Source organism: Protopterus annectens, chromosome 13.part0 (assembly GCF_019279795.1).
Source record: "Protopterus annectens isolate FY-2018-M chromosome 13.part0, PAN1.0, whole genome shotgun sequence".
Classification (NCBI taxonomy): domain Eukaryota; kingdom Metazoa; phylum Chordata; order Ceratodontiformes; family Protopteridae; genus Protopterus; species Protopterus annectens.
In genome coordinates this window covers 391,057,778-391,084,288 of record NC_056747.1, presented here as the reverse complement: position 1 = coordinate 391,084,288, position 26,511 = coordinate 391,057,778, and the positions used below count along the sequence as shown (strand labels likewise).

Here is a 26,511-nt window from a genome sequence, read left to right as displayed (position 1 = left end):
GAGAGTTTTTGGTGTACGCGAGCTTGGTATTAGGCCGACACGGTTCCGAGGGGCTCGGAACTGAATCCATCAGTGATAAATGGCAAGAAGATTAACAACATCAGATTAATGCTTACACATTCTCTGGAGGTGCTCCAGCTTCCACTGCTGCAAACACTACTGCAACTTCAGAAGATCTTTTCTGAAAGTCACCTACTTAGGCTACATCGAGAAAGATTACGGACTAATTTATGCATTGGGAGCCATAGGTTTTGACTGGTACTGTGTGTGTTAAAGGCTTACTGGCTTCTGCAACTACCTCAACTGGAACCAGACTGAGCTGCCAAAAACAGCTCACTTAACATCAGCTTCTGATAAGCATGTGAAAAGCTGATGTAATTAATCATATTTTTGTTCTCTCGGGAAAGAGATTTATTAAAATGGCACAATGAAATTGCTGTTTTGCAAAGTGGAACTCTGTCTATTATCTAAGCAAAACGTATTTAAGTCAATTGTAACATAAGCTTATTGCTTCAATCAGGGCAAAAGTGAGACAGCCTGGGGTGGAACACATGGTTTGCTGATTTTGTAATCAATGTCTGATCACTTGTCAAATGATACAATGGAAACTAGAAAAAAACCTGAGAAGCTTTAGCCTAGAAACTCTGGAGGTGGTGACAGTAAAAGCAGATTAGCAGCCAGTATTTTAGGATATTTCTAGACTTGTTATAGAACTTTACTTTCTCTATATCTTGTTGCGTACCTACCGAAAAGCATCCTTTATTTCTGGTGATTTTACTACTCTGCTGATATATATTGTACAAGTGTGTAAAGGACTGGGTTGTTAACAATATTTTTGAAGACTGAGTTTACTTTCTATGAAACCATATGTAAAGTTACTTAAAGAATACATGGCTTTTTTATTTGTAGGATATAAATATGCTCAAAGAGGGTATGGTACAAAAGTAAAGCGATATTAAAGGCAAAAATAAAACAGAAGCTAGGTAAGCAAGAGTTGCAGGTTCTAAGTAATGCCCATTGCCCTGCCTCACAGAGACAAGGAATAGACCAACCCTGGAAAATTTAAGAAATTAATAAATGAGAATGACAAGGTATGCAAGGAAACTGGGCTTGCACAAGGATCATGTCTGGAATACAAAAATTCTGAACTAATCAATGAATGAACAAATATTGCTGTTCATCTATATTCCATATGGTGCTAGCTGTGATGCCATGTTGAAAGCACACTCAAGTCATTTTTACTTACCTGAATGGGACTTCTGCCTTTGAGAGAGGATGTAAGTGCTGTAAGCCCACTTCACATATTTCCTTCTTTAAATATTACTTGTCATTACATACCTATATGCCCTGCTTCTGTGTACCTGGACAATCTACTTTGGGACCGAAAACTTAAATTCTCTCACTGGAATGTTCTTTTATTATTGTGCAGTCTCAATCTCCTTAATAAAAATTCCACGCCACCTACTCAAGTGCCTTTTTCCTTCTGCTTGCACGACTTCTGGGATACCACTTTTCCAGCCACTCTAACCTGTCCCCCTTCTACACAGTTCCAGCACTTTAATCAACCACTACAACCACTCATCTCACAGATTTTCATTCTTAACCTCACTTTACCTTGTCTATTTTATTTTTCCTTCTCCCTGTTCTCTCTCGGTTTTCAGCAAGAAAAATGGATGTGAATACATTACCTGCCATGTTACTTTATCAATACTCCTTACAACTTCTTAACTTACAAAACATTTCCCTTGTTAAGTATTCCATTAAAAGTAGCTGCTGGACCCTGCTGTTTGGTGGATCAGTGACACTGAACACCTTCCAACTTCACATTCAAGGTTTTCTTGTGGATATATACTACTTTATACATACAGCTTACTCTGAAATTACTTTTCTCTCTCTTTTTTTTTTTTTTTTTTTTTTTAAGGGAAAGAGGAGGAGTACTGAAAGTTTTTTAAGGGAAAGAGGAGGAGTACTGAAAGACTAATGTATAGTCACTGTGGAATCGTCTGCTTCCCCCAGAGATCTCAGGATAGAAGTTATTACACTCCAGTGTCACTTTTCATATACATTACTTCCTCAGAAAAAGGAAGCCACTAATTAACCAAAGCAACACTTACGCAGCCGTGACAAGCTGACCCAGCATCTTCATTCGCTTTACTAGCCAGTCCATCAGCTCTACAGCCTGTACCCTAGTGCCCTAAGAACAATCTCAACCCTCAAAATGAACTTGGCAAATGTAGCAGTCTCAGAACAAGAACAAGCCAAAGCCTTCCTTTGGATCTTTTTTTGTGGGTTCTACCTTTTCCATGGCCAGCATTTAATGACTCAGCATGGTCACAAGACTCCATTAATGGAGGCCACTGGTTCACCTGGCGTACCTTAGATGCATTTAGTTCTCAGGAAACAGAACCCACATCTCCACATAAGTTTAGCTTCAGAAATGCACCGTTTCAGCTACCACTTCTAAGAGACATGTCAAAAGTATGCTATATCTACTAGCAATGTTACACCTCGACTCGGCATACCGATATAGTACAACCTTAATTTCACATTATTTGTGATGTTCAACAGATGCACATTCTGAATTTCTCATTTATGTCCATACCTGAATGAATGAAGTGAGGCAAAAACAAAATAAATTCCTGTGGCAAGAATCTAGTTTGCTTACTATACCCCGCTACAGTTACAGAGAATCAGTGTTTATTGTAAAGTGGATCCATGTATAAAGGAGGACCTTTGCAACCAATGAAACAGTAGAAAATACAGAACAATGAAGACTTGTGATGTGACAAAGTATTATCAGTTCTACAAGGAGTTCCGTTAAGAATTCTGGATCCCAGTTAGGACTATAAAGGTGGAAAAGAAGCTCACTAAAAACATCAGGAGGCAGTGTGCACAATGTCCATTACCAACCAGCAGGCAAACGCTGCAAGCACCTTTCAATGATGACAAACTATGCAGTACTACTCAGTCTCCAGGTTTAAGACAGGTCTACTTTTCTTCTCTCAGCTGAACAATCCCGTTGATCAGTGCTGGGAAGGAACAGGGGAAAAGTGCAGTTCCCAGGATCGTGACATTAGGTAAGAAAGCTTTGCTAGTGACATAGGGTAATGGACAGAGTAAAGAAGACCAACTAAGGCAGCCAAGTGTCACGATGGAGTGAGGTCTGGAAAAAGTGCAACTGTAGCTCACCTCCCTCAGGGCTAAGTGATAAATGGTGCATTGAAACAAGGACCGAGTCAGTCTCAGCAGACCCCTCATGAAGACAAAATCACAGAAGACCACAGTAGGTGATTTCTGTGAGCATAAGGTAAGTGAAGTGAAACCATTAAAGTGTCCATGTGGATGGTCAAGAAGCAAGCATGTTTAACCACAGAATCCAAATGTTCTGGGTACAGTGGAGAACTGACAAATGGCCATCACAGGAGACAGGCACAGTAGATGAAGTATCGACCTGGATGAATAGATGTTACACTAAAATGGATGGCCGAGCAACAATATGAACATACAATGAAGACCCTTCTTTCGGCCTGTCCCGGTTAGGGGTCGCCACAGCAGACCACCTGTCCACTCAGGATTGGCAAAGCCTTCAAAATATGAACTAAACACTAAACTCGGTCTCATAAATAGTCATAAAATGCTCTACTCTCTGGCTCACAAACCGTGTGCAAGTACTTGCAAAACCCAATTAATAAAAGCTTCAGTACACACAAAAATAAAGTGAAAAGTAAACTGTTCATCTAAACTCACACACAGATGCATTCAAAAATACTCAGTGCATCTAAGGTGCAATTACTCAGTACTCTGACAACTACCTCCAGGCATACCTCTCAACCGTCAAAAATTTCACAGAATGCCCACACATTTGCCTCATATTTTTTGTCAGCTCCTCATAAAATGTGTGGTTTTCTGGCAAATCACTGAGGACTGAAGTCACTAAATGACAGATTCAAGCTTTAGACTTCATACCCCTCAGAAAATGCATAACACAAAACCTCTTTATTCCATAAACTAAGTTTTTAAGAACATTATTTCAAATCTGTCCCTGGCGATGGATCATTATATACCAACTATTTCTGGTTTTATCCAGTATTCTTGTTCTAGGGTTGAGAGGTATGTCTCCAGGCCCTTGGCCAGCTGACCACATGCAGAGACCATCACTTCCTCAGACAATTAATGAAGTCTGGTCAACTCTCAACAGAAAGACAATACATGTTGCTATTTCTACCAGTTGTAAAGATACAGTGGCATGCAATGTAATGTCCATTAACAGACAGGTAGACAAACAAATAAAATGAAATTCTGCATTAAAACCAATGCACTCTCAAGCACGTATCTTTTTATTGCATAACTGCAAAAACCTTTGCTTCCAGTTAAAACAGATAGCTGCAGTACTTGCTCATTAAATTAAGAAAAATAACCTTGCAAGAACAAGCTCATAAAATGTGCTAACATAAATATTTAAACTTGCAACATCAAGATGTGCCACAAAGAGTCTGTAAATAAGCAACTGAAGAACAAGTATATACTATTAATATTCCTGCAGGTTATCATTGCTATAGCAGCATGAATGCACTTCATGATGCCACTCAAGAGCCACAAATCAGGCAGAGCATCATAGGGAAAAAAATAGACAACCTTTCCATTTTCAAGAAAGTAGACTAATACAATCCAATATATTACTGGCCATCTACAAATGGCTATAAACAGACGGTGGTATGAAGCAGACACACCATGAAATAAATAAGGGGTGCGTAGCCAGGATATTTTTGAAAGCAGACTCCTCCTCCAAGTACATCACCCCTCCACACCATATAGTGTTAACTTATAGATAACATACCTTTCAATACAGAACAATCCTAATGTGACAAGCGTAAATGAAACATCCTTTGCTAGACTAGCATTCAAAGAAAAAAAATGCTGTTGAACAAAGTCTGCAAGAGAATGGTAAATATGCAAGGATTTTACTACATCTCAGTGCACAAAATAATTTATTCAAAAAGAAGTGTATGTAGTGGCATATGTGGTATACGACTCCCCTAATTATTTCTACTCACCCACCAAAGGCATCTTCAATAACAAAAGGAAAACTATATACACAACTGACCTCACAATGGGCAGGTTTCAGAAGAGGTCCCACTATTTGGACCAAGACATATAAAGGGAGCAAGGAGACAAATGAAATGGCCTCAGTAAACCACCTCAGAAGGTACTCTGGGACAGCGATACTTCAGCAAACACTAATGTACAAATCATCCATGTAGTTTGGAATTACAGGATGATTACAAATAAATGGCAATGTGCATTAAAGAGAGAACTCTTACAAAATTCCAGTTTATAAACTGATAGCTCAGGATCTGGGACCGTAACAAGTACCAGAAAACCAGTGACAATGGCCATACACTGCCTACCACTATTCCTTACATATACAGCCCTGTGAGATTTTACTGGCATAAGGTTACAATGCCAGTTACAGCAAAAGGCCTGGAGAATTTTTGCTGTCACAAACCTCATCAGCCTGTGAGAGTGAAACTCAAAGATTCCATTTTTTTTAATCTGTGCAACATGGCAAATAAAAATTCTCAGAATTTGCTCATTCACTTTCCTTGACTACTGCATCACTGGAAACAGACCTCTTTCCCCAGTTGCTCTGGATTTCACAAGTTATAACAGTGGGGGCTGCTGTAAACTAGCCTTTACCAGCACTCTTCTCTAGCCTTTACTTGCACAGTGTGTGGAGAACCCTCTGCCACTATCTTTCTTATTACCTAGTCTTACCACGCTGCTTCACATTACCCTTTCTTCAACAGAGAAACATTTACATTACACTTCCCCAACATCTATACCACTGACAGGGTCCCCCCCTACATTTCTTCCAATCTCAGGGGACACACCACATACCATCTCCAATGCACATTCAACCTAGCCGAAGGCATCTGTTAAAAGCTCTATCACTTTTAACATATATTTGTTAAAGGCTCCATCACTTTTAACATATATTTGTTAAATGTTTTTGACCCTTTTGAAGGCACCAAACTTTCTGCTTTTGTCATCTGTGCTATGTTGTAGCTATTAGTTTATGCCCCAATCTTATGCAACTTTTCATTAACTATAAATCTACTACATGAATACTGCTTTAGATTTCTGCCCCCATAAGTTTCACATTAAAACAAGCATCCAAGCAGTGTTTGGCGCATAACCTGAATAAAATAAATCTCTTGTTTAATCATACACTGTAACTGCTTAAAAAGATCTTCCAAGATTATTACTAACAAAAAGCTAATCCTGAAATTAATTCTTAGACTACTGAAATTAAATCAAAACAAATATTTTACACCATTGTTCTGGTTCTGCATTTACTCCAGTCACCACAACCAAATTTTAAAATAGACAAATGACAAAGCCAAGCTGTACACATGCAAGGAGATTAAAGTTCATCTCTATGAGCTTGCAAACTCTGCCACGAGGAAATCTGCAGGCCCCATGTGTATGCAAGCAAAACAGTCTCCTGCACCCTTACTCAATGCGTGTTCACTGCCTTTCTCATTACACTTAAAGGACAACATTCAAAACATTGTTGTAAGCTAACACAAACACTCAAACACCTCCCCCAACCCAATAAGGCAAATCAACAGTTTCTTGATGTAACAGTGACTTTAGTGTAAAACAATATAAACAAAAAAAATTCAGCAACAACTTTACAATCAATTCCATTCAAGCTTCCGAACAACACACTAAAGACTTATGACAGTTCAAAGTGCTGTAAGATTACAGACAGGCAGACAAAATATTCTTTAAACACAAGCTGTGAAAAAGGAAGACAAAAATTAGAAAAGACAAAAACGAGTACAAAAATGCTTCTTTGGATACTTCTGAATACCTTAAGTCCGTGCCAGACATAATACAATGCTTAAATGAATGCAATAAAAAGCAATAACCATGCTTCTAAATTACCTGTTTAAACTGCTCCTCATATGTCCAGTCCCCATGGTCCTGCATCTGTTGCTGTAGCTGTGAATGGCCTAGGTGTGCTTGCCGGGCAGCCAGATCTTGCCCAGAAGATAATTGCTGTACATCTCCTTTCTGCTGCTGCTGGAGCAGTGACTTGTGATGTACTGCTCTTGGACTTGGCTTGACTGCTTCTTCCTCCTCCAAATCTTCATCAAACCCTTCTTCCCCCATCTCATCATCATCATAATCCTCTTCATCCCATTTGCGTTTCCTGCTGTACAGGAAAAGGAAAATGAATCTCTGCACCTCCACATCGTCAAGAAACTATTTCACACACTAAACCTTGTGTTCAGCTCAGATGAGTTGCTACAGCAAAGTCGCTCATTAAATACATTATAAACTACACTTTCCAGAAGAGTAGAGAGGCACGACTCTGTGGGCGAAAAAGAAAAGTAAGACTAAAGGACTTTGACTTCTTTGTACTAGTACAGCATAGAAAGCACAAATCAGCCTCTCACAGATTCTGAACAGTGAAGTGAAAAATTCTGCATTTTTTCTTTCTTTTTTTCTCTATTTTACAGAAATGCTATACAGTTTTATAAACACCTTTTGCAATCTTAGAAAATGTTCTTAAACTACTGCTTAAGCACTTTCATTCTTGATTTTTCCTTATGTAATGCATAGGGTGTCTTAAATGTCTAAATTAAGTACTGTTACCCAATGGTGATCACTCTATTGTGTAGTTTAGAATGGGAGGAGGGGATCAGAGAAAATTAAGGCAATGGTACACAGACTTTAGATGTGTATTATGCTGTAAGAATAAGTGATCAAGGATTATTTAGGAGACCAGGAGTAAAACTATGGGAATGGATCAGGGATAAGGTACTGAGGGCAAAAGACAAATGACTAAGGAAGAGATAAGACCAATGCAGCTGCACAGGGATATGAGGGTACTAATTAGAGCAAAAGATGAGAGTGGTAGACAGGAGAAAGTAGGAGGTGGAGGAGACACAGTACTAACAGGTTTGTGAAAAGGCAATACAAATAAGGTCAGAGAAGGTTAAAGCTGAAAAGGAATTAAAAGAAGGGAAGCAACGTCCGTTTTAGGTACATAAAGGAAAGGATGGCGTGCCTATCAACTATTACTTAGACACTAGCACTATGATTTTTACCCTCAGATTTAGAAACGCTCCAACAAAATGTACTTTCTTAAAAATGTTAGACTTGCTTAAGAGTTGTTGTGTCTTTCGACTTTTCCCGGTTAGGGGTCGCCACAACGGAACTCCGGTCCGCTAATGATTGGCAGTAGATTTTTACGTACAGATTTGCCAGCTCTGATGCACAACCTTCAACGAAGGTATGCCCATTCACGCATGTCTCCACACAGAAGACGCTTTAGCTGAGAATCGAACGGCACAACGTCTTACTGTGAGGCGACAACGCTACCGCAGCACATTTATTAATAAATAATTGAATTAAGCTTTTATAATGACCTCATCATTAAGTACAAGAGGTCTAATACTGAAGGCCTTGTATTCTGAACAAGAAGGGCTCCTCTTTTTGACACCCTGCTAGGTTCTTTAAAGTTTGGTGCTAAGATTCTTGATGGTTAGAGGTTGAATGATAAAAGAAAGGGGACAGAAAATGCCAGGCTAAGCAAAAATGGGACACACAGACACACACAGCAGAGGTGCTGAATGTACACCAGTAAGGTTGGAGGTTGGCATAATGGTTAAGGTGTTTACCTTACAAACATAAGGTACAGGGTTTGATGCTCTACATGGGATAACTGGCTAGGCTTAAAATGATCCACAAGGCCAGTCAGCCTAGTACTAATTATGAACTTTAATCCAGTCTTTACAAAAGAAAGCAAGTGAGAGCAACAGGAAAACAGGGACGTATGGTAGAATGCAGAAAATACAGGTCAGAGGGGAAAGAAACTGAGAGGGAAGTGGTTGCCCTCAGAAAGGATAAAACGAAGGGAACATAAACTGCCTTTCAGAGTCCTCCAACATCTGGTCGGTCTCCCAGCAGACCTGCTGACAGAAATCGTAACAAAATCACTGCTTATTGTAAAACTGCCAGAGGACTGGAAGACAGCAAGTGTGGCACCCATGTACAAATTAAGAGGCAGAAAAAAGTCCACCTACAAGCCTGTTTGCTTAACAGTAGCGGCAGGGAAATTTACAGAAATAATCCTGAGGGAAAGATTAACAGCACTTCGACAGGACAACACTCAGGACAGCAACTAGTGTGAGGTTCATGGCCAACATATAGCTTAAGGACTAGTTACAGACGAACCTGAAGGGGGAGAGCACCAACAGAGTCTAACTGGACTTCAGCAAGGCCTCAGATTCAGTCCCTCTCAGAATGTTGACAGTGGGACTAAGACTGAAGAAACAAGACAACTGCATGGGTAACAGCAAGGCACAAAGGGCTGTGGTGACAGAGAACATCTTAGGAAGTATAACTGCAGAAGTCAGTCCTGGGTCCATTACTCATAAGTATATCTACCTTAGAGATGCCAGAGGGAGCATAGAACAGATCAGCTGCTGTGCCAATGACACAAAACAGGTGCAGCAATAATTTAGGCTGCAAAAACAGTGTAAATTACCGGATCAGATGGAAAGGAATGAATGGCAAGAGAACAGGAAAAGAGTGAAGGGGAACTGATTAAACCAGGACTGGACTACTGGGAACAAAGTGAAAGGGCAAAGGCAGCATAAAACAGAATGCTGCCCATCATGCTCTGAGGAACAAATGCCAACAGCAAAGAGGTAATATTTCCAAGGTCAATGGTCAGACCATACTTAAGCACTTCATATAATTCTAGAAGCCATATTAAAAGAGGGATATCAGGATTCTTGATGAAATCTGAGGGAAAGCAACCATAAGAAACCATGTGATAGACGGGGTGTAACATGGCCACAGGCCACAAGAGCTAGTGTACTTCTCATGGGACATAAGAATGTCCAGACAAGATCTAGTACCAATCCAACCAAAAATAGCTTCAGGTAGATTTCAAAGCCATATGGAATTGGCTAAAGAATAAACTACATAAACACTCAAACCTGTATGAGGGTCTTTTTGGTACTCCCCCAAGTGCTGAAAATATGCATAAATTCTTGATTTCTGATCCATCTGGTTCTCCCCTACTCAACCTTATTATAAAAAAGAAATTATGTACTCACGATAACATTCCATCTGTATTATTGCCTCTCATTTGCTCTTCAACCTGTGGGTTTCGGATCGAAGCATCAGATCAGACTCTGCCGCATACCAAAGCTCCAAGCTCTGACATCTGAGCTCCTCCCCTACCCATAATGCTCCTCTCCTCCAAATCCCTCAGATGGAGTTTGCTGCACCATGTTATATCACATAATCATAATACCATACAAGTAGAAAGAAATCACCTAGAGAAAATATGATATGTCATAAGGAAATACTTCAGGAGCTCAAAAGTACAGTTGTGTACACTTACCATAAATGTAGATGATTGAGTGTATTCACTGTTGCAGTCATTACATTTGGGTTATCCTGCTGGAAGGTTGCCCTCAGTTGGCCTGAATTCCAAAGTCTTGGGTCCTGCATCGGTTGCTGTCGCTTCTTCCCTGACGTCAGGTCGTCAGGGGTATAAAAGATGCAGCCAACGCTATTTTCTTCAGTTTTTCTTGACCCAGATGTCAGGTGCCCCCAAAAGGGTAAGCTAAAAATATGTAAATAAAACATACATGCACCAAAATAAGCTTTACCTTCATCTATAAGCAAATACACCACATAGGTTGTAAAGATTAGAGAAGTAAAGATAAGTTCCAGCAAAAATATGGGGGATGGTGGGAGGGTAACCTGGACTGCAACAGTGAACACACTCGAACATCTGCATTTATGGTAAGTGTACACAACTGTACTATGTTCTTTGTGTTTCACTGTTATAGTCATTACATTTGGGTTGAGTCCCAAAGCTATGGTTGGGGGGCTGGAGCTAAACAGCATTAGGAGCAGCTATGAGGCCCTGCAGAACTGCAGTGGCAAAGTATGCCCTGGATTTAGAGTAAAGAGGCAGATTGTAATGTTTTGTAAAGGTATGCACTGAACTCAAAGTAGCATCCTCTAAAATGTCTTTGGTTGGTACTCCCCTGAGAAAGGCTGCAGCTCTGGATGAATGTGGCCTAATGCCCTTAGGCACTGGTTTGCCATGCTGTGAGTAGCAGAAACGAATGCAGTGACATATCCACTTTGAAACAGTCTGCTTGGAGATGGCCTTTCCTTGTGATGCTGCGGCATATGCCACTAGTAATTGTTCTGTCTTTCTGAAAACTTTAGTTTTGTCCAAGTAGAATCTAAGTTGTCTGTGTACGTCCAAAGAATGCAGAATTTTCTCTCCCTTGTTCTGTGGATTTGGGTAACAAGTTGGCAAATGAATAGTTTGGTTAAGGACTACACTGGATACCACCTTAGGCATAAATGTAGGGTTTGTTCTCAGAGACCCTGTCTGGATAAAAAATGATAAAGGGTTCCACAGCCATGAGAGCCTGTAGCTCTGAAACTCGTCTTGCAGAAATTATTGCTAGGAGCAGAGCTGTTTTCCAAGATAAGAACTTTATATCTGCAGTAGCATCTGGCTCAAAAGGAGGTAAGGTGAGTTTTTCCAAGACATAATTGAGGTCCCATGAAGGTATTGGCGTTCTCCTTGAAGGCCTTACGTTTTTGGCTCCTCTGAGGTACTGCCTTAAAGGATGAGAAAAAAGTGGTGGCTCTGTATGGATTTTAACTGATGAAAAAGATAGGCCTTTGTCCAGCATCTCAGTTAAGTATTGTAAAATCTGAGGAATATTTGGGACAGCTGTATCAGTTCCTTGAGCTTGGTTCCAAGCACAAAATCTCTTCCATTTCCCAGCATAGAATTTTCTAGTATTAGGCCTTCTGGCTTCTAAAATGACATCCATCACAGCTTTACTGAGAGGTGTGGTTTGTATGGCTACATTATCCGCCCTGCTGCCAGGTTTAGGGTCCTGAGTTGGCTGTGCAGAATCTGATTGTTTTGCTGGGACAGTAGATGAGGTATTTGAGGTAAGGTCCAGGCTGGGCAATGGGACAAGTTCCTTAAGCTCGGATACCAGTATTGGCGTGGCCAGTCTGGGGCAATCAGAATCATTTTTGGTTTCTCCTGTCTGACCTTTAGGAGTACCTTGGGGAGGAGAGGCAGTGGAGGAAAGGCATATACTGACAGGTTTGTCCAGCTGAAAGATAAGGCGTCCACCTTTCAAGCTTGTCTGTGATAAGTCCTTGTGCAGAATCTTTTTAGTTGATTGTTGTGAGGGGAGGCAAACAGATCTATGTCCGGGCATCCCCATTTCTTTGTTATTATGCTGAAGACTTGTGGATCCAGGTGCCACGCGTGGGGATCCATGAGGTTTCTGCTTAGTTCATCTGCCACAGTATTTTCCTTTCCTGGCAGGAATTGTGCCTGCAGATGAACTTGGTAAGTCAATGCTGTGCCCCATAAAGCCATAGCTAGTCTGCAAAGGGGGTAAGAATGAGCACACCCCCCCCCTGCTTGTTTATGTACCACATGACCGTAGTGTTGTCTGTCTATCAGTAGTTGTCCCGGATGAAGTAGGTCCTTGAAGGCTGTCAGGGCATTTTGAACAGCTAGCATCTCTTTCTGATTGATATGTAGATGCTTTTGGTTTGTGGACCAGGTGCCCTGAATGCCTCTTCCTGCCATGTGTGCCCCCCAGGCATAATCTGATGCATCCGTCGTTAGGCTCTGCCTGGGTGGGGGTAGTAAGAATTGTTGTCCCTTGTTTTGGAGACAAGCCTTTGCCCACCATCGAAACTGTTGTTGAAGGCAGGGAATGAGAGTAATCATGGTTTCCAGGCTGTGGCAATGTTGTGTCCAGACACTTTTTAGGTACCACTGAATTTTCCTCATATGCAGCCTTGCATATGGAATTAGTAAGATGCAGGATGCCATGAAGCCCAAAGCCTGCAGAATTTTTCTTGCAGATAACTGGGCCTTTGTTGCAAATTCCTTGAAATAGGTAGTCAGTTGCCTTTGTTTGTCTGGAGTGAGATAAGCCATCTGGGCAGTTGTATTTAAGCTTGCACCCAGGAATATTATCTCTTGAGAGGGTACTAGTTTTGATTTCTTTTTGTTTACTGTGTACCCTAGGCATGTTAAAAAAAGTCTTTGCACAAACGTCAGATGCTGTAGTAGAATGTCCTTGTTCCCTGCTTGTGTGAGGCAGTCGTACAAGTAAGGATATATTTGTATTCCTCTTTGTCTGCAGTAAGCAATTACTGGTGCCAGGCACTTTGTGAAGACCCTGGGCACAGTAGATAAGCCAAAGGGCAGTGCAGAGAATTGGTAATGCTTTAAGCTAGCCTTGAATCTGAGGTATCGTCTGCATGATTGTCTGATTGGGACATGCAGGTATGCCTCTTTTAGGTCTAAAGTCACGAGCCAAGCCTTGCTGCCCAGCGTGGGCAGAAGCTGCTGCAAGGTCAACATCTTGAATTTTGGTATTTCCAGGAAAGTGTTTAGAATAGATAAGTCCAGTATTGGTCTCCATGCTTTGTCCTTTCTGGGTACCAAGAACAGTCTTGAGGAAAATCCTTATCCCTGCTCTTGCTGTAGCACTTGTTGAATTGTTTTTGAGCCTCTGCCCATTGATTTTTTTGGCAGGTCTGGCCATCCGTTTGCCCTTGGCAGGGTATGGAAGTGAAACTTGTAGCCTTGTGACACTATCTAGAACCCATTTGTCCTGTGTTATAATGTGCCAATTTTGAGAAAAAAGTGCTAGTTTTCCCCCTAAGGGTGCTGCCAGAAGATAAGTGCTTGGTGCAAGCAGGGGGAAGTCATTGGGACTGTTTCCTGTATGGTTGTGATTTGTCTTCTCCACCTTTGGAGGTAGAAGCACCCCATTGCTTAGACCTGTAGGAACCTTGTGGCTGTGATCTGCCTCTAGGGCATCTGGATCTGCCCCTTTGAGGTCTGTCTGAGACTGGAAAGGACCAATTCTTTGTAGGTCAGTGTCTGCTAAATCTAGGTGGCTGTACCTGTAAGAAATCCTTGACCGTTTGCATAGATTTAGCTTTGTCCTCCATTTTCTTTAACACCTCTTCTGCCTTAACACCAAACAAGGTATCATGTTGTAATGGAGCATCTAATAATTTTGCTTTAACATGATCAAGCAGATTTTGTTCCTTTAACCAAGCATGCCTCCTAATGACAGCGGCCCTGCAGGAGGCCTTCAGAGAATCAAAACCACATTGCAAAGTTTGCTTTCCAACTTGTTCAGCTGCATGCAATAAATCCTGCATTTCTTTGTTTTCTGCACATTCAGAATTTACCACAATTTTCTGTTTAAAGAATAACATGATATATTGCTGATATTTGAGCATATGAAACTGGCAATTTAAGGCCCTTATAGCTAAGGTAGCAGATGTGTAAATCTTTTTTCCCCATCTATCCAGTGCCCTAGAATCCCTGTCAGAGGGGGTAGGGTTTTTTGCAGTGGAAGCCTTGACCCCCTTTGGGACCCTGAGAAATAGTTTCTGGGTCTGCAGTAGGGTTTTTGAAAAGGAATTTATGAGAGTCAGGGACCCTGTAGTATCTGTCCGGCTTAACAGGAGCTGGAGGTAAGGAGTCAGGGGTCAGATTAGACTCTCAGAACACATCTATAATGTCTAACCCAGGTGGAATAGCTAGAAGCTTGTGTTGAGGTAGTAAAAAGAAGTCTCTGAGCCTCTTCTTAGATTCTGAAAAATATTGGCTCTCCCAGTGGAACTGCTCCCTCATGGTATGCAAGGTTTCCCCAAAAGAGTAGTCCTCAGGAGGAGAAGCTGAAGGAATTGATTCTTCAGCATCAGAATCCTCATGGGGAAAGAGAATATTCCTGATCAGAAGAGGAATCAGAAGAAATGGAAACCTGATCTGAAGATTCATAGTCTGTCTCTTACCTAGGCCTCTTATCAGGAGGGGGGATGGGAACCCCTGATCAAGGTAATTAAGTCTTCGGCCATTTTGAGCATCTGTTTTTTGGGCATAGAGGCCTGTCCATGTGGCTGGTGAACTTGTTTCTTTGCCTTCAAAGGTGTTTTAGTCTTTACCTTTGAAGTTGGTTTAATATATAATTGTTTAGGTCTGAATACACCCTCAGAAGCCGATGCTTGCTCAGCGGCTCCGTACCCATCTGAGGGAATAATTTCCGAGGCTTCAATACCTTGAGTTTCCAGCGGCCTGGTCGATTCCACGTGGGAGTCGGTAGCAGCCTGCGACTCTAAAGTAGCGGGCGTCAGGGGCTGCAAAAGCCCTTCACTGAGAACCGGCGACTTGCTTAGGAGAAGCTTCGTAGTCGGTTTTGGACCTTGGTTGCCTGTCTTTTTCTTTGTGTTTTTTGTGAACTCCGGTAGTCGGATGGCTATCCGACGACACTGTATAATTAAATCTTTGCCCAAAATAGCTTAATGCAAAATCGTATCGACGCTTAATAGTGCATTACTTAAATTTAGCACAAAACCGACAACTAGAAACGTCGTCGTCAGGGTCTAGGCAAGGAATACATTAAGAATGAAACTCCTTATGAGGTATTTGCTTCCCACAAGAAATATAATTATTAACTTTTTCTGACATCGGACTGGAGCAAGAAAAAAAGTTTCCCCAATGGGGTACTTAGCTTTTAATGAAGACTTCGGATCTGAAATTCGAACATGAAAATCTTAGAAGTCGGCTGACTGGCACTTGCGAACTGCTTCTGCTCCGGGCAACGTGCAGCAAGAAAGACTGAAGAAAATGGCGTCGGCTGCATCTTTTATACCCCTGACAACCTGATGTCAAGGAAGGAGCAACAGCAACCGACGCAGGACCCAAGACTTTGGGATTCAGGCAGACTGAGGGCAACCCGCCAGCAGGATAACCCAAATGTAATGACTGCAACAGTGAAACACGAAGAACATCAGTAAAGTATGTCCATAAAATTCTGTTAGGCCCTTAATAGGGCAGGGGGGTGAAGGGAGGGCAAGGCTGAAGAGCAAATGAGGGGCAACAACAAAGATGGAACGTTATGGTGAGTGCATAACTTCTTTACTTGATACTGTTGCCTTCATTTGCTCTTCAACCTTGGGACACAGTCTCCAGCTACATTAGAACTTGGGCAGCCCTCAAAGGATATTCCGAAGCACAGCAGAACCAATGGATGCCCTGTTCCTGGAAATGTCTACTTTGAAATATGAAATAAAGGTATGAGGGTTTGACCAAGTAGAGACTGCACAAATTACATGAGTGGGAAGTTTAGACCAGTAGGCTGAAGTGGAAACAGACCTAGTAGAATGGGCCTTTATGCGACATGGTAACGGGATGCCCTTTGTGGAGTTTATTGCAACTAGTAATCCAGTGAGCTAGGATAACCTTGGAAACTGGTTTACCGAACTTGAACTTGGAAAAAGAAACAAAAAGTTGGTCAGATTTCCTCAAAGTTTTAGTTTTATCCAAACAGAAGCAGAGTTTTCTATGTACATCCAACGTATGGAGCATATCTTCTCTCCGGTTTTGAAAATTAGGGAAGAATACAAGCAGATTGATAACTTGGTTTAAGTTAGCCTCAGATGTGACCTTGGGCAAAAAGGAAGAGTTAGTGCGCAAAGTAACTCTGTCCCTGTGACAAACCAAATATGGAGGTTTACAAGACAAAGCCTGTAATTCAGATACCCTTTTGGATGAGGTAATAACCACCCAGATAATGGTTTTCCAGGTCAGAAACTTTAAATCTACCTTAGCTGAAGGTTCGAAGGGAGGGGGGGGGGGTGAAACTAAAGCCTGTAAAACCAAGATGAGATCCCAGGGGAGCACATGATCCATAATAGGACGAAGAAGAAAGGTACCTTTTAAAAAAGGCCTTGCACAATCTGGATGAAGCCAGACAGAAGAAATTTTCCCCTACATGAAAATAGGAAATGGTCGCCAGTTGCACTTTCAACATTGAAAAACTAGCCCTGGTATGAAAAATATATGCCAGGAAATCCAACACGGCAGGAATCAGGGCTGTAAAAGGATTTAAATTGTTATGATGAGCCCAAATGGAGAATCTCTTCCACTTACTATTGTACAATTTCATAGTGGTCAGTTTGTGTGCCACAATCAAAATTTTTCGTACTGGGGAAGAAAGCCCAGGAGTTCTAGTCATCATTGGAAGTGGAGTAACCAAGCGGACAGTTTCTGGTCCAGAAGATCCAGATAGGAGTGTCCCGAGAGATGGGATAATAGACCTGGAGGGGCATCCAGAGTCCAAGGTGGACAAACTAGGTAAGACCAAAGGAAAGGAAACCAGACTTGTTGGGGCCAAAAGGGAGCAATGAGGATCACTTGGCACATCAACCTTTGAGCTTTTTGCAAAAATTTAGGAATGAGTGGAAGAGGGGGATAGGCAAAGAGCATACTTGGGGGGGGGGGGCAAGCATGGGCTACAGAGTCTCTTGGTGACTGTCCCTGAGGAGGGATCAGGGCAAAAAACTTGCTGCACTTGGTGTTAGAGGAAGACACAAAAAGATCACTGCAAGGCTGATCCCAGCATCGTTGAAAGATCATATTTTCCACTGAAGGATTCAGAGATCACTTGAGGCATCAGAATGCTCCTGCTGAGCCTGTCTGCCTGGATGTTCAAATTCCCCAGAATGCGCATTGCTATGAGAAAGCGGTTGGAAGACATCACCCATTGCCACAACCTCATGGCCTCTCGACACAAAGGGTAAGACCTGGATCCTCCTTGTATTTTGACGTACTAGACGACTGACATGTTTGTCTTTTATATAGCAATAGTTCCCCATTGGAAGAGAGGGATGAAAGGCTTGCAACGCAAGAAGCAACGCTCTTATCTCCAGAACGTTTATATGCAGTTTGGTCTCTGGGGGGCACCACATGCCTTGGACCATATTTTCCCAAATAATGCCCCCCCCCCAACCAGAGTTGGTACGCATCCATGGTCACAGTGGCTGTGGGAGAGGGTAGAATGAATGGGTGTCCCTGGAGAAGATTCTCAGATTGGATCCACCAAAGGAAAGACTGTTTGCATGTTTGCAAAATCATGATGGGATAATTTTAACGGGTAGAGCAAGACAGACCACTGAACTGCTAAGGTCCACTGACTCATGTGAAGGTGCACCAATGGTACCAGGGTGATTATGGTCACCATGGACCCCAAAGCTGCTAAGAAAAGACTTGCTGGGGGGAAGAAATTTCATTATCTGTCTGATTTGAGCCCTCAAGGTGAAAATTCTGTCCGGAAGTAGAAGAGATAGAGAATGAATGGTGTCCAGACGAGCTCTGAAGAAGTCTATGACTTGCACCGGTCGAAGATGAGACTTCTTCAGGTTGACAAAAATGCCCAAGGTCGAGGTTAGGTGGAATAAGAATTCTCTAGCTTGTAGAAGTTGCCTGGTGGGAACAGTTAGAGGAGACAATTGTCTATGTATGGAAACACTTGGAATCCTTGCAGTCACAGGTAAGCTACCACAACTGCAATGCATTTGGTGAACACCCTACGTGCTGTGGTGAGACCAAAGGGCAGTATTCTGAACTGATGATTGACTCCTAGACTGAAGCAGAGGACCCTTTTGGAGTGCCTGCTCATCTTGATGTGATGGTCTGCACCCTGAAGGTCTATAGAGCATATCCAGTCGCCCTTCTATAGTAAGGGCAGAACAGACCACTGTGACCATTCGAAACTTTCACTTGGCAACCAATTTGCTTAGAGTGGTGAAATTTAGAATAGGTCCGATGTCCCCCATCATTTTGGGCACTAAAAAGAATCTGGAGTAGATGCCTGATCCAATCTGGTCTGGGAGGACACTTTGGATGATTTTTTTGACAGCAGCTTTGAAATCTCTATCTCTGCGGCTTCCTGCTGATTGGGTGGAACATCGGGGAGGGTTTTGTTTGCAGAGGATTTTTGGAAAAAGTGTATTGAATAGCTTCTGGATATAATTTTCAATACCCAACGTTCCTTTGTGATGGCTTCCCAGGCTGCTTGGTGTAAAGACAAACTTCCCTCAACTGCCTGCAGAGACAAGCAGTCAAGGCAATCCTGTACGATCACTGATTTTTTCTGCCCAAGAAAGAGTCTCGAGACCCTTGATGCATCAGACCCCCTCTACCATGACGGCTGTGTCTACATTATAACCATTTCCCCCCTCTGCCTCTAGGAGGAAGGTCTCCCTGTGAATCCTGAAAAGGACCTTGAGATTTTCAGAACTACAACTTCTTACCTCCACGCTGGTTCCTGGAAAACATCCGTTGCGGGGCAGAGAAGTGGATTTCAATGGCAGATAAGGTCTTTCCATCCTTTTTACTTTGGGAGAAAATGTCCTTAACTGTTGTGCTGAAGACAGTCGAGCCATCAAATGGGGCATTGATGAAGGGTGCCTTATAGGGTTCTGAAAAAATCACACAGCTGCATCCAGGCGTGGTGTCTGGTGGCAATGCCTGATTCGACCCTCCATGAGGCACCTTCTGCAGCAAGAGAGAGCAACCTTATGGATGTGTTAGAAATAGACTGAAGGGTGGCCATTCTGGAGGAAAAGGTCTTCTGTTCCTTGTTAGACATGGACCCTGGGACAGAACTAGGGAGTTCCTTAACTAAATCTCTCTGCAGCCTGGTTACGTATGTCACGTTGTGCTCGCAATGCGAACATCACTGAAGTGTAAAACCCACTTTCCAAACTTGTCCAAAGCCCCAGACTACTTGTTAAGGAGATGGACAGTGGAGCTCTGCCAGACTACCTCCCTTGTGGTGGCAACTGCAGCCACCATGGCATCAACGGAAAAGTACAGTTGTGTACCTACCATAAATGTAGATGTTAGAGTGTATTCACTGTTGCAGTCATTACTCTTGGGTTATCCTGCTGGCAGGCTACCCGTAGTCGGCCATAATTCCAAAGTCTAGGTCCGGCGTCGGTTGCTGTCGCCTCTTCCCTGACGTCAGTGCGCCAAGGGTATAAAAGATGCAGCAGACGCCATTTTCTTCAGTTTTTCTTGCCCCAGATGTCAGGTGCCCCCAAATTGGAAGGCTGAAAAAATATGTCAATTAAAATGCATGCACAAAAATAACATGTCCTTCCTCTATAAGCAAATACACCAAATAGGTTGTATAGGACAGAGAAGTGCAGAAAAGTCCCAGCAAAGATAAGGGGGATGGTGGGTGGGTAACCTGGACTGCAACAGTGAATACACTCTAACATCTACATTTATGGTAGGTACACAACTGTACTATGTTCATCGTGTTTCACTGTTGCAGTCATTACTCTTGGGTTGAATCCCAAAGCTGAGGAAGGGTGGCTGGGCTAAATTGGATTAGGAGAGGCTATGAGGCCCTGCAGAACTGCAGTGGCAAAGACTGCTCTGGACTTCGAGTAAAGAGGCAGGTGGTAGTGCTTTGTGAAGGTGTGCACTGAACTCCAAGTTGCAGCCTCTAAGATATCTTTGATTGATACTCCTCTGAGGAAGGCTGCTGAAGTGGCTGCTCCTCTGGTGGAATGAGGCCTAATGCCCTTAGGCACTGATTTGCCATGTTGAAGATAGCAGAAACGGATGCAATTTAGAAATAGTTTGTTTTGAGATAGCCTTTCCTTGTGATCCTGCAGCATAGGACACAAAGTTGCTCAGTCTTTCTGAAAGCTTTAGTTCTATCCAAGTAGAATCGTAACTGCCTGTGTATGTCCAAAGAATGCAGAATTTTCTCACCCTTGTTCTGTGGATTAGGTAAAAGGTGGGCAAGTGAATGGTTTGGTTGAGGGCCACACTGGACACCACCTTAGGCATAAATGTAGGGTTTGTCCTCAGAGAAACCCTGTCTGGATGAAAAATGATGAAAGGTTCCACAGCCACAAGTGCTTGTAACTCCGAGACTCACCTTGCAGAGGTTATTGCTAGGAGCAGAGCTGTTTTCCAGGATAAGAATTTTATATCTGCTGTTTATGCTGGCTTGAAAGGAGGCAGTGTGAGTTTTTCCAAAACATAATTGAGGTCCCAGGTCGGAATTGGTGCTCTCCTTGGAGGCCTAATGTTTTTGGCCCCTCTGAGGTACTGCCTTATCAAAGGATGAAAAAAGATAGGTGGTTCCGTATTGTAGTGGGCTGAAATGACAGAGACATGAATCTTAATAGATGAGAAAGAAAGGCCTTTGTTTAGCATCTCAGTTAGGTATTGTAAAATCTGAGGGATATTTGGTGCACACGTGTCAATGCCTTGTTCCTGGTTCCAAGCACAGAATCTCTTCCATTTTTCTGCATAAGATTTTCTGGTACTAGGCCTCCAAGATAACATCCATAACAGCTTTTGAAAGAGGAGTGTTCTACATTATCCGCCATGCTGCCAGATTTAAGGTCCTGAGATGGCTGTGCAGGATCTGATTGTTTTGTTGGGTCAGCAAGTGAGAAGTTTGAGGCAATATCCATGCTGGACCTTGAGACAAGCTCTTTAGGGATTGGGTACCAGTGCTGGTGTGGCCAGTCTGGTGCAATCAGTATCATGTTTGGCTTCTCTTGTCTGACCTTTAGGAGTACCCTGGGAAGGGGAGGCAGTGGGGGGAAAAGCATATACTGTTAGATTTTTCCAGCTGAAGGATAGGGCGTCCACTTTCCATGCTTGCTTGTGATAAATCCTTGTGCAAAATCTCTGCAATTGGGAGCTGTGAGGGGAGGCAAATAGATCTATGGTCTGGGCATCCCCATTTCCTTATTATCATGCTGAAGACTTGTGGATCCAGTTTCCATTCATGGGGATCCATGATGTTTCTGCTTAGTTCGTCTGCCAGAGTATTTGTTTTTCCTGGCAGGAATTGTGCTTGCAGGTGAATTTGAAAAGCCAATGCTGTGTCCCATAAGGTCATTGCTTGTCTGCAGAGGGGGTAGGAATGTGTACCTCTCTGCTTGTTTATGTACCACATAACCGTAGTGTTGTCTGTCTTTAGCAGTAATTGTCCTGGATGAAGTAGGTCCTTGAAAGCTGTACAGCTAGCATCTCTTTTTGATTGATGTAAAGATGCATCTGGTTTGCAGGCCATGTGCCCCGAATAAATTTTCCTGCAATATGGGCTCCCCATTCATAATCTGATGCATCCGTTGTCAGTATCTGTCTGGCTGTGGGTAAACTGAATGGCAGACCCTTGTGGTGACAGGCTTCTGCCCACCAAACTCCTGCTGCAGGCAGGTGATGAGTGCAATCACTGTCTCCAGGCTGTGGCAATGCTGAGTCCAAACATTTTTTAGATACCATTGTAGTTTCCTCATATGCAGTCTGGCATATGGAATTAGTAGAATGCAGGATGCCATGAAACCCAAGGCCTGCAGGATTTTCCTTGCAGATAAGTGGGTTTTTGTTGCCAAGTAAAAGTAAGTAGCCAGTTGCTTTTGTTTGTCTGGCGTGAGATAAGCCATCTGGGCAGTTGTATTTAGGCTTGCACCCAGGAATATTATCTCTTTAGAGGGCACTAGTTTTGATTTCTTTTCGTTTACTGTGTACCCTAGGCCAATTAGTAATCTTTTTACAAACGCCAGATGCTTTAGAAGAGTGTCTTTGTTCTCTGCTTGAATTAGGCAGTCGTCCAAGTAGGGATATATTTGAATTCCTTTTTGTCTGCAAAACACAATTACTGGTGCCAGGCATTTTGTGAAGACCCTGAGCGCAGTAGATAAGCCAAAGGGCAGTGCAGAGAATTGGTAATGCGTTGAGCCAGCTATGAATCTGAGGTATCTTCTGCAAGACTGTCTGACTGGGAAATGCAGGTATGCCTCTTTTAGGTCCAAAGTTACGAGCCAAGCCTTCTTGCCCAGCATGGGCAGTAGCTGCTGTAGAGTCAACATCTTGAATTTTGGAACTTCCAGAAATGTACTTAGTATAGACAGGTCCAGTATTGGTCTCCAGGTTTTGTCTTTTCTGGGTACTAGGAAAAGTCTGGAGTAAAATCCTTGTCCCTGCTCTTGTTGTGGTACTTGCTGAATGGCCCACATGTCCCATTGATTGTGTGGCAGGTGTGGCATACCTTTTGACCTTGGCAGATTGTGGAAATGGAACCTGTAGCCCTGGGACACTATGTTCAGGACCCATTTGTCTTGGGTAATCCTTTGCCAATTTGATGAAAAAAGTGCTAGTTTTCCCCCTAAGGGGGCTGCCAAAAGAAAAGTGCTTGGATCTGGTAGAGGAAAGTCATTGGGACTGTTTCCTGTAAGGTTGTGATTTGTCTTCTCCGCTTTTGGAGGTAGGAGCACCTCATTGTTTAGGCCTGTATGAGCTTTGGGGCTGACCTCTGCCTCTGGGACGCCTGTATCTGCCTCTTTGTGGTCTGTCTGACACTGGAAAGGACCAATTGTTAGAAGGCCAGTTTCTGCTAAAGCTGAGTGGCTGTACCTGTAAGAAATCCTTGACTGTCTGCATGGATTTTGCTTTATCCTCCATTTTTTTCAACACCTCTTCTGCTTTAGTACCAAACAAAGTATCATGCTGTAATGGTGCATCTAATAATTTTGCTTTAACACGATCAGCCATATTTTGTTCCTTTAACCAAGCATGCCTTCTAATAACAGAACTTGTAACAGCAGCCCTGCAGGAGGCCTCCAGTGAATCATAACCACATTGCAAAGTATGCTTTCCCACTTGTTCAGCTGCATGCAATAATTCCTGCAATTCCTTGTTTCTCTGAACATTCAGTATTTGTCAACATTTTCTGTTTAAGCAGTGACATTAAATATTGCTGATATTTAAGCATATGAAACTGACAATTTAAGGCCCTTACAGCCAGGGTAGCAGAAGTATATAACCCCCCCCCCCCAATCTGTCTAGAGCCCTGGAATCCCTATCAGAGGGGACATGTTTTTTTTTGCAGTGGAAGCTTCAACCCCCTTGGGACCTTGAGATATAGCTTATGGGTCAGCAGCGGGGTTTTTATACAGGAATTTATGAGAATCCGGGACCCTGTAGTATCTGTCTGGCTTAGCAGGTGCAGGGGGTAGAGAGTCTGGGGGCAGGCCAGACTCTGAAAATACATCATCTACAATATCTAGAACAGGTGGAATAGCAAGGGGTCTGTGCTAAGGAAGTAGCAGAAAGTCTCTGAGCCTTTTCTTAGATTCAGAATAATCTTGGCTCTCCCAGTGGAAATGTTCCCTCATGGTATGCAGGGTTTCCCCAAAAGAATAATCCTCAGGAGGAGAGGCTGAAGGAATGGATTCTTCAGCATCAGAATCCTCATAGGGAAGCATGGAGTAATCTTGTTCAGAGGAGGAATCAGAGAAAATGGAAACCTGATCAGAGGAATCATACTCTGTCTCTTGCCTAGGCCTCTTATCAGGAGGGGGATGGGAACCCCTGATCAAAGTAATTAGATCTTCGGCCATTTTGAGCATCTGTTTTTTAGGCATGGTAGTCTGAGTAGGAGAATGCTGTACTTGTTTCTTTGTCTTTAATGCTGCTTTAGTGTTTGTCTTTGAAGCTGAGGATGGCTTAATATATAGTTGTGTAGGTCTGAAGACACCCTCAGAAGCAGATGCCTGCTCAGCGGCTCCAGACCCATCTGAGGGAATGATTTCCAAGTGTCCAATACCTTGAGTATCCAGAGGCCCAGTCGGCTCCACGTGGGAGTCGGAAGCGGCCTGTGGTTCTGAGGTAGCGGGCGCCAGGGGCTGCGAAAGAGCCTCACTGAGAACCAGCGAATGGCCTAGAAGAGGCTTCGTCGTCGGTTTTGGACCTCGGATGCCTATCTTTCTCCTTGTCCTTGCGCTTTTTTTGTAAACTGCGGTTGTCGGCTGATCCGACGGCATTATATAGTTAAATCTTCGTCCAAAGTAATGAAATGCAAAATCAAACCGACGCTCGATGGTGCGTTGGTTAAATCTAGCACAAAACCGACAACTAGCAACGTTGTGATCAGGGCCTAGGCAAGGAATGCAGTAAGAGTGGAAATCCTGATGAGGTATTTGCTTCCCACAAGAAATACAATTGCTAACTTTTTCTGACATCGGTCTGGAGCAAGAAAAAAGTTTCCCTAACGGGGTATTTAGCTTTAATGAAGACTTCAGATCTGAAATTCTGATTTGAAAATCTCAGGAGTCGGCCGACCGGCACTTACGAACTGTTTTTGCTTCTGGCACCGCGCGGCAAGAAAGACTGAAGAAAATGGCGTCGGCTGCATCTTTTATACCCCTGGCACACTGATGTCAGGGAAGAGGCGACAGCAACCGACGCCAGACCTAGACTTTGGAATTCCGGCCAACTATGGGTAGCCTGCCAGCAGAATAACCCAAGAGTAATGACTGCAACAGTGAAACACGATGAACATCTCCCTTAGTCCACTGCAGGTGGTCAGAAGGGGCAGTAAGGATCTTACCAGTCTGCTTGGGGATTGGTTCCACTGCATCCAGTTTCTTCTACACCCTGTGTGACACAAGGTCAATAAGGGGATCTGCAGGGAGGGATACCCAAGAAGTAGATGGGCCTGACCCAAAAGCTTCCAGAATCAGGGACTCCTCTGGGTTAGGGCCTTTGAAAGACCACCCACCCTTTTGGCAAAGGATTTCCATGATGTCTTGGGTGGTGATCTGGGACACCCTTCATGGAGATTGGTGTCCTCTGTGAAGCATTCCAAAGGAGAATCCAAATGCCTCCTTTTGCACTGTTTTTTTCTGATGGACCTCCTTGTTGTGGTGCTCTGGGGAGGCATCAGAAAATTCCTGGGTTTCTGAGATAAGAAGACTGGGAGTCTTGTTGGGCGGGCTGTCCTGGAGGAGACAGAATAGATGTCTCAGGCACAAACGCTGGTGGAAGGGGATGGGCTCCAAAGCAGGTAGTGTCAATTTTCTTCTGGGTACAGAGAGAACCCTCTCCACCCCCTCAAATACAGAGGGAGATCGAGATGCTGTAGGCACTACCATTGGAGCCGAAGCTGTGGATGGGGAAGCTCCAAGAATCTCAACCACCCCAAGATCCCAGTGAAGAGAGTCAGAGCTGAGCTATCAAACGCCAAAGCCGCAAGGGGAAGAGACCACTCTGAATGTTTTGTAGCAGACAACCCCTCAGAAACAAGACCCAAAATACAGCTCTGAGAACTGCTCTGCTCTGAAACAGTCTGAGCCGGGCAGGTCAGGGAGACCATTGGAGTCGACATAACCATACCTGTTGGCTTCAACATCTTGATTCCAGGAAGACTCAGACCCAATAACTCCAAAACAAGAGATCAGATCAGAGACAGACAGGTGTAAAGGTCAGAATATTGTTCACGGATCTAGGAGAGGACATAGCAGGCAAGGGCCCCAGCTGGATTTGTGCCTTGAGAAATGTAACCATCATGTAGTCTACATCGACTTCAGAAAGGCTTCTGGAAAGCCTAACGGAAGAGGTAACCGAAGCAAGCCTGTAACTGGGCTCGGGTTGTTGAAGGAGAGGGGACTTGGGGCTGGCTGCCACCAGCGCCAGGGAGAAGCTTTGGCTCCAGTGCAGAGGGGAGGCCTGGATGAATACAGGAGCCAAAGTGGTTGGCTCTGAAGGTCTAAGAGTCTTAACAGGAGCTTCCTCCA

The 26,511-nt window shown here is 43.2% G+C and overlaps 1 protein-coding gene across 1 annotated transcript in view; it reads right to left on the bottom strand.

Annotated features, from left to right (window-relative positions):
- The window catches only part of ARID3A (AT-rich interaction domain 3A), a 1,395,207-nt gene that overhangs the window by 1,070,101 nt on the left and 298,595 nt on the right, over nucleotides 1-26,511 (bottom strand). The window contains exon 4 of the mRNA XM_044054833.1: nucleotides 6,952-7,222. Within this exon, the coding sequence (XP_043910768.1) occupies nucleotides 6,952-7,222 (271 nt within the window). The remainder of the gene's footprint in view (nucleotides 1-6,951; nucleotides 7,223-26,511) is intronic.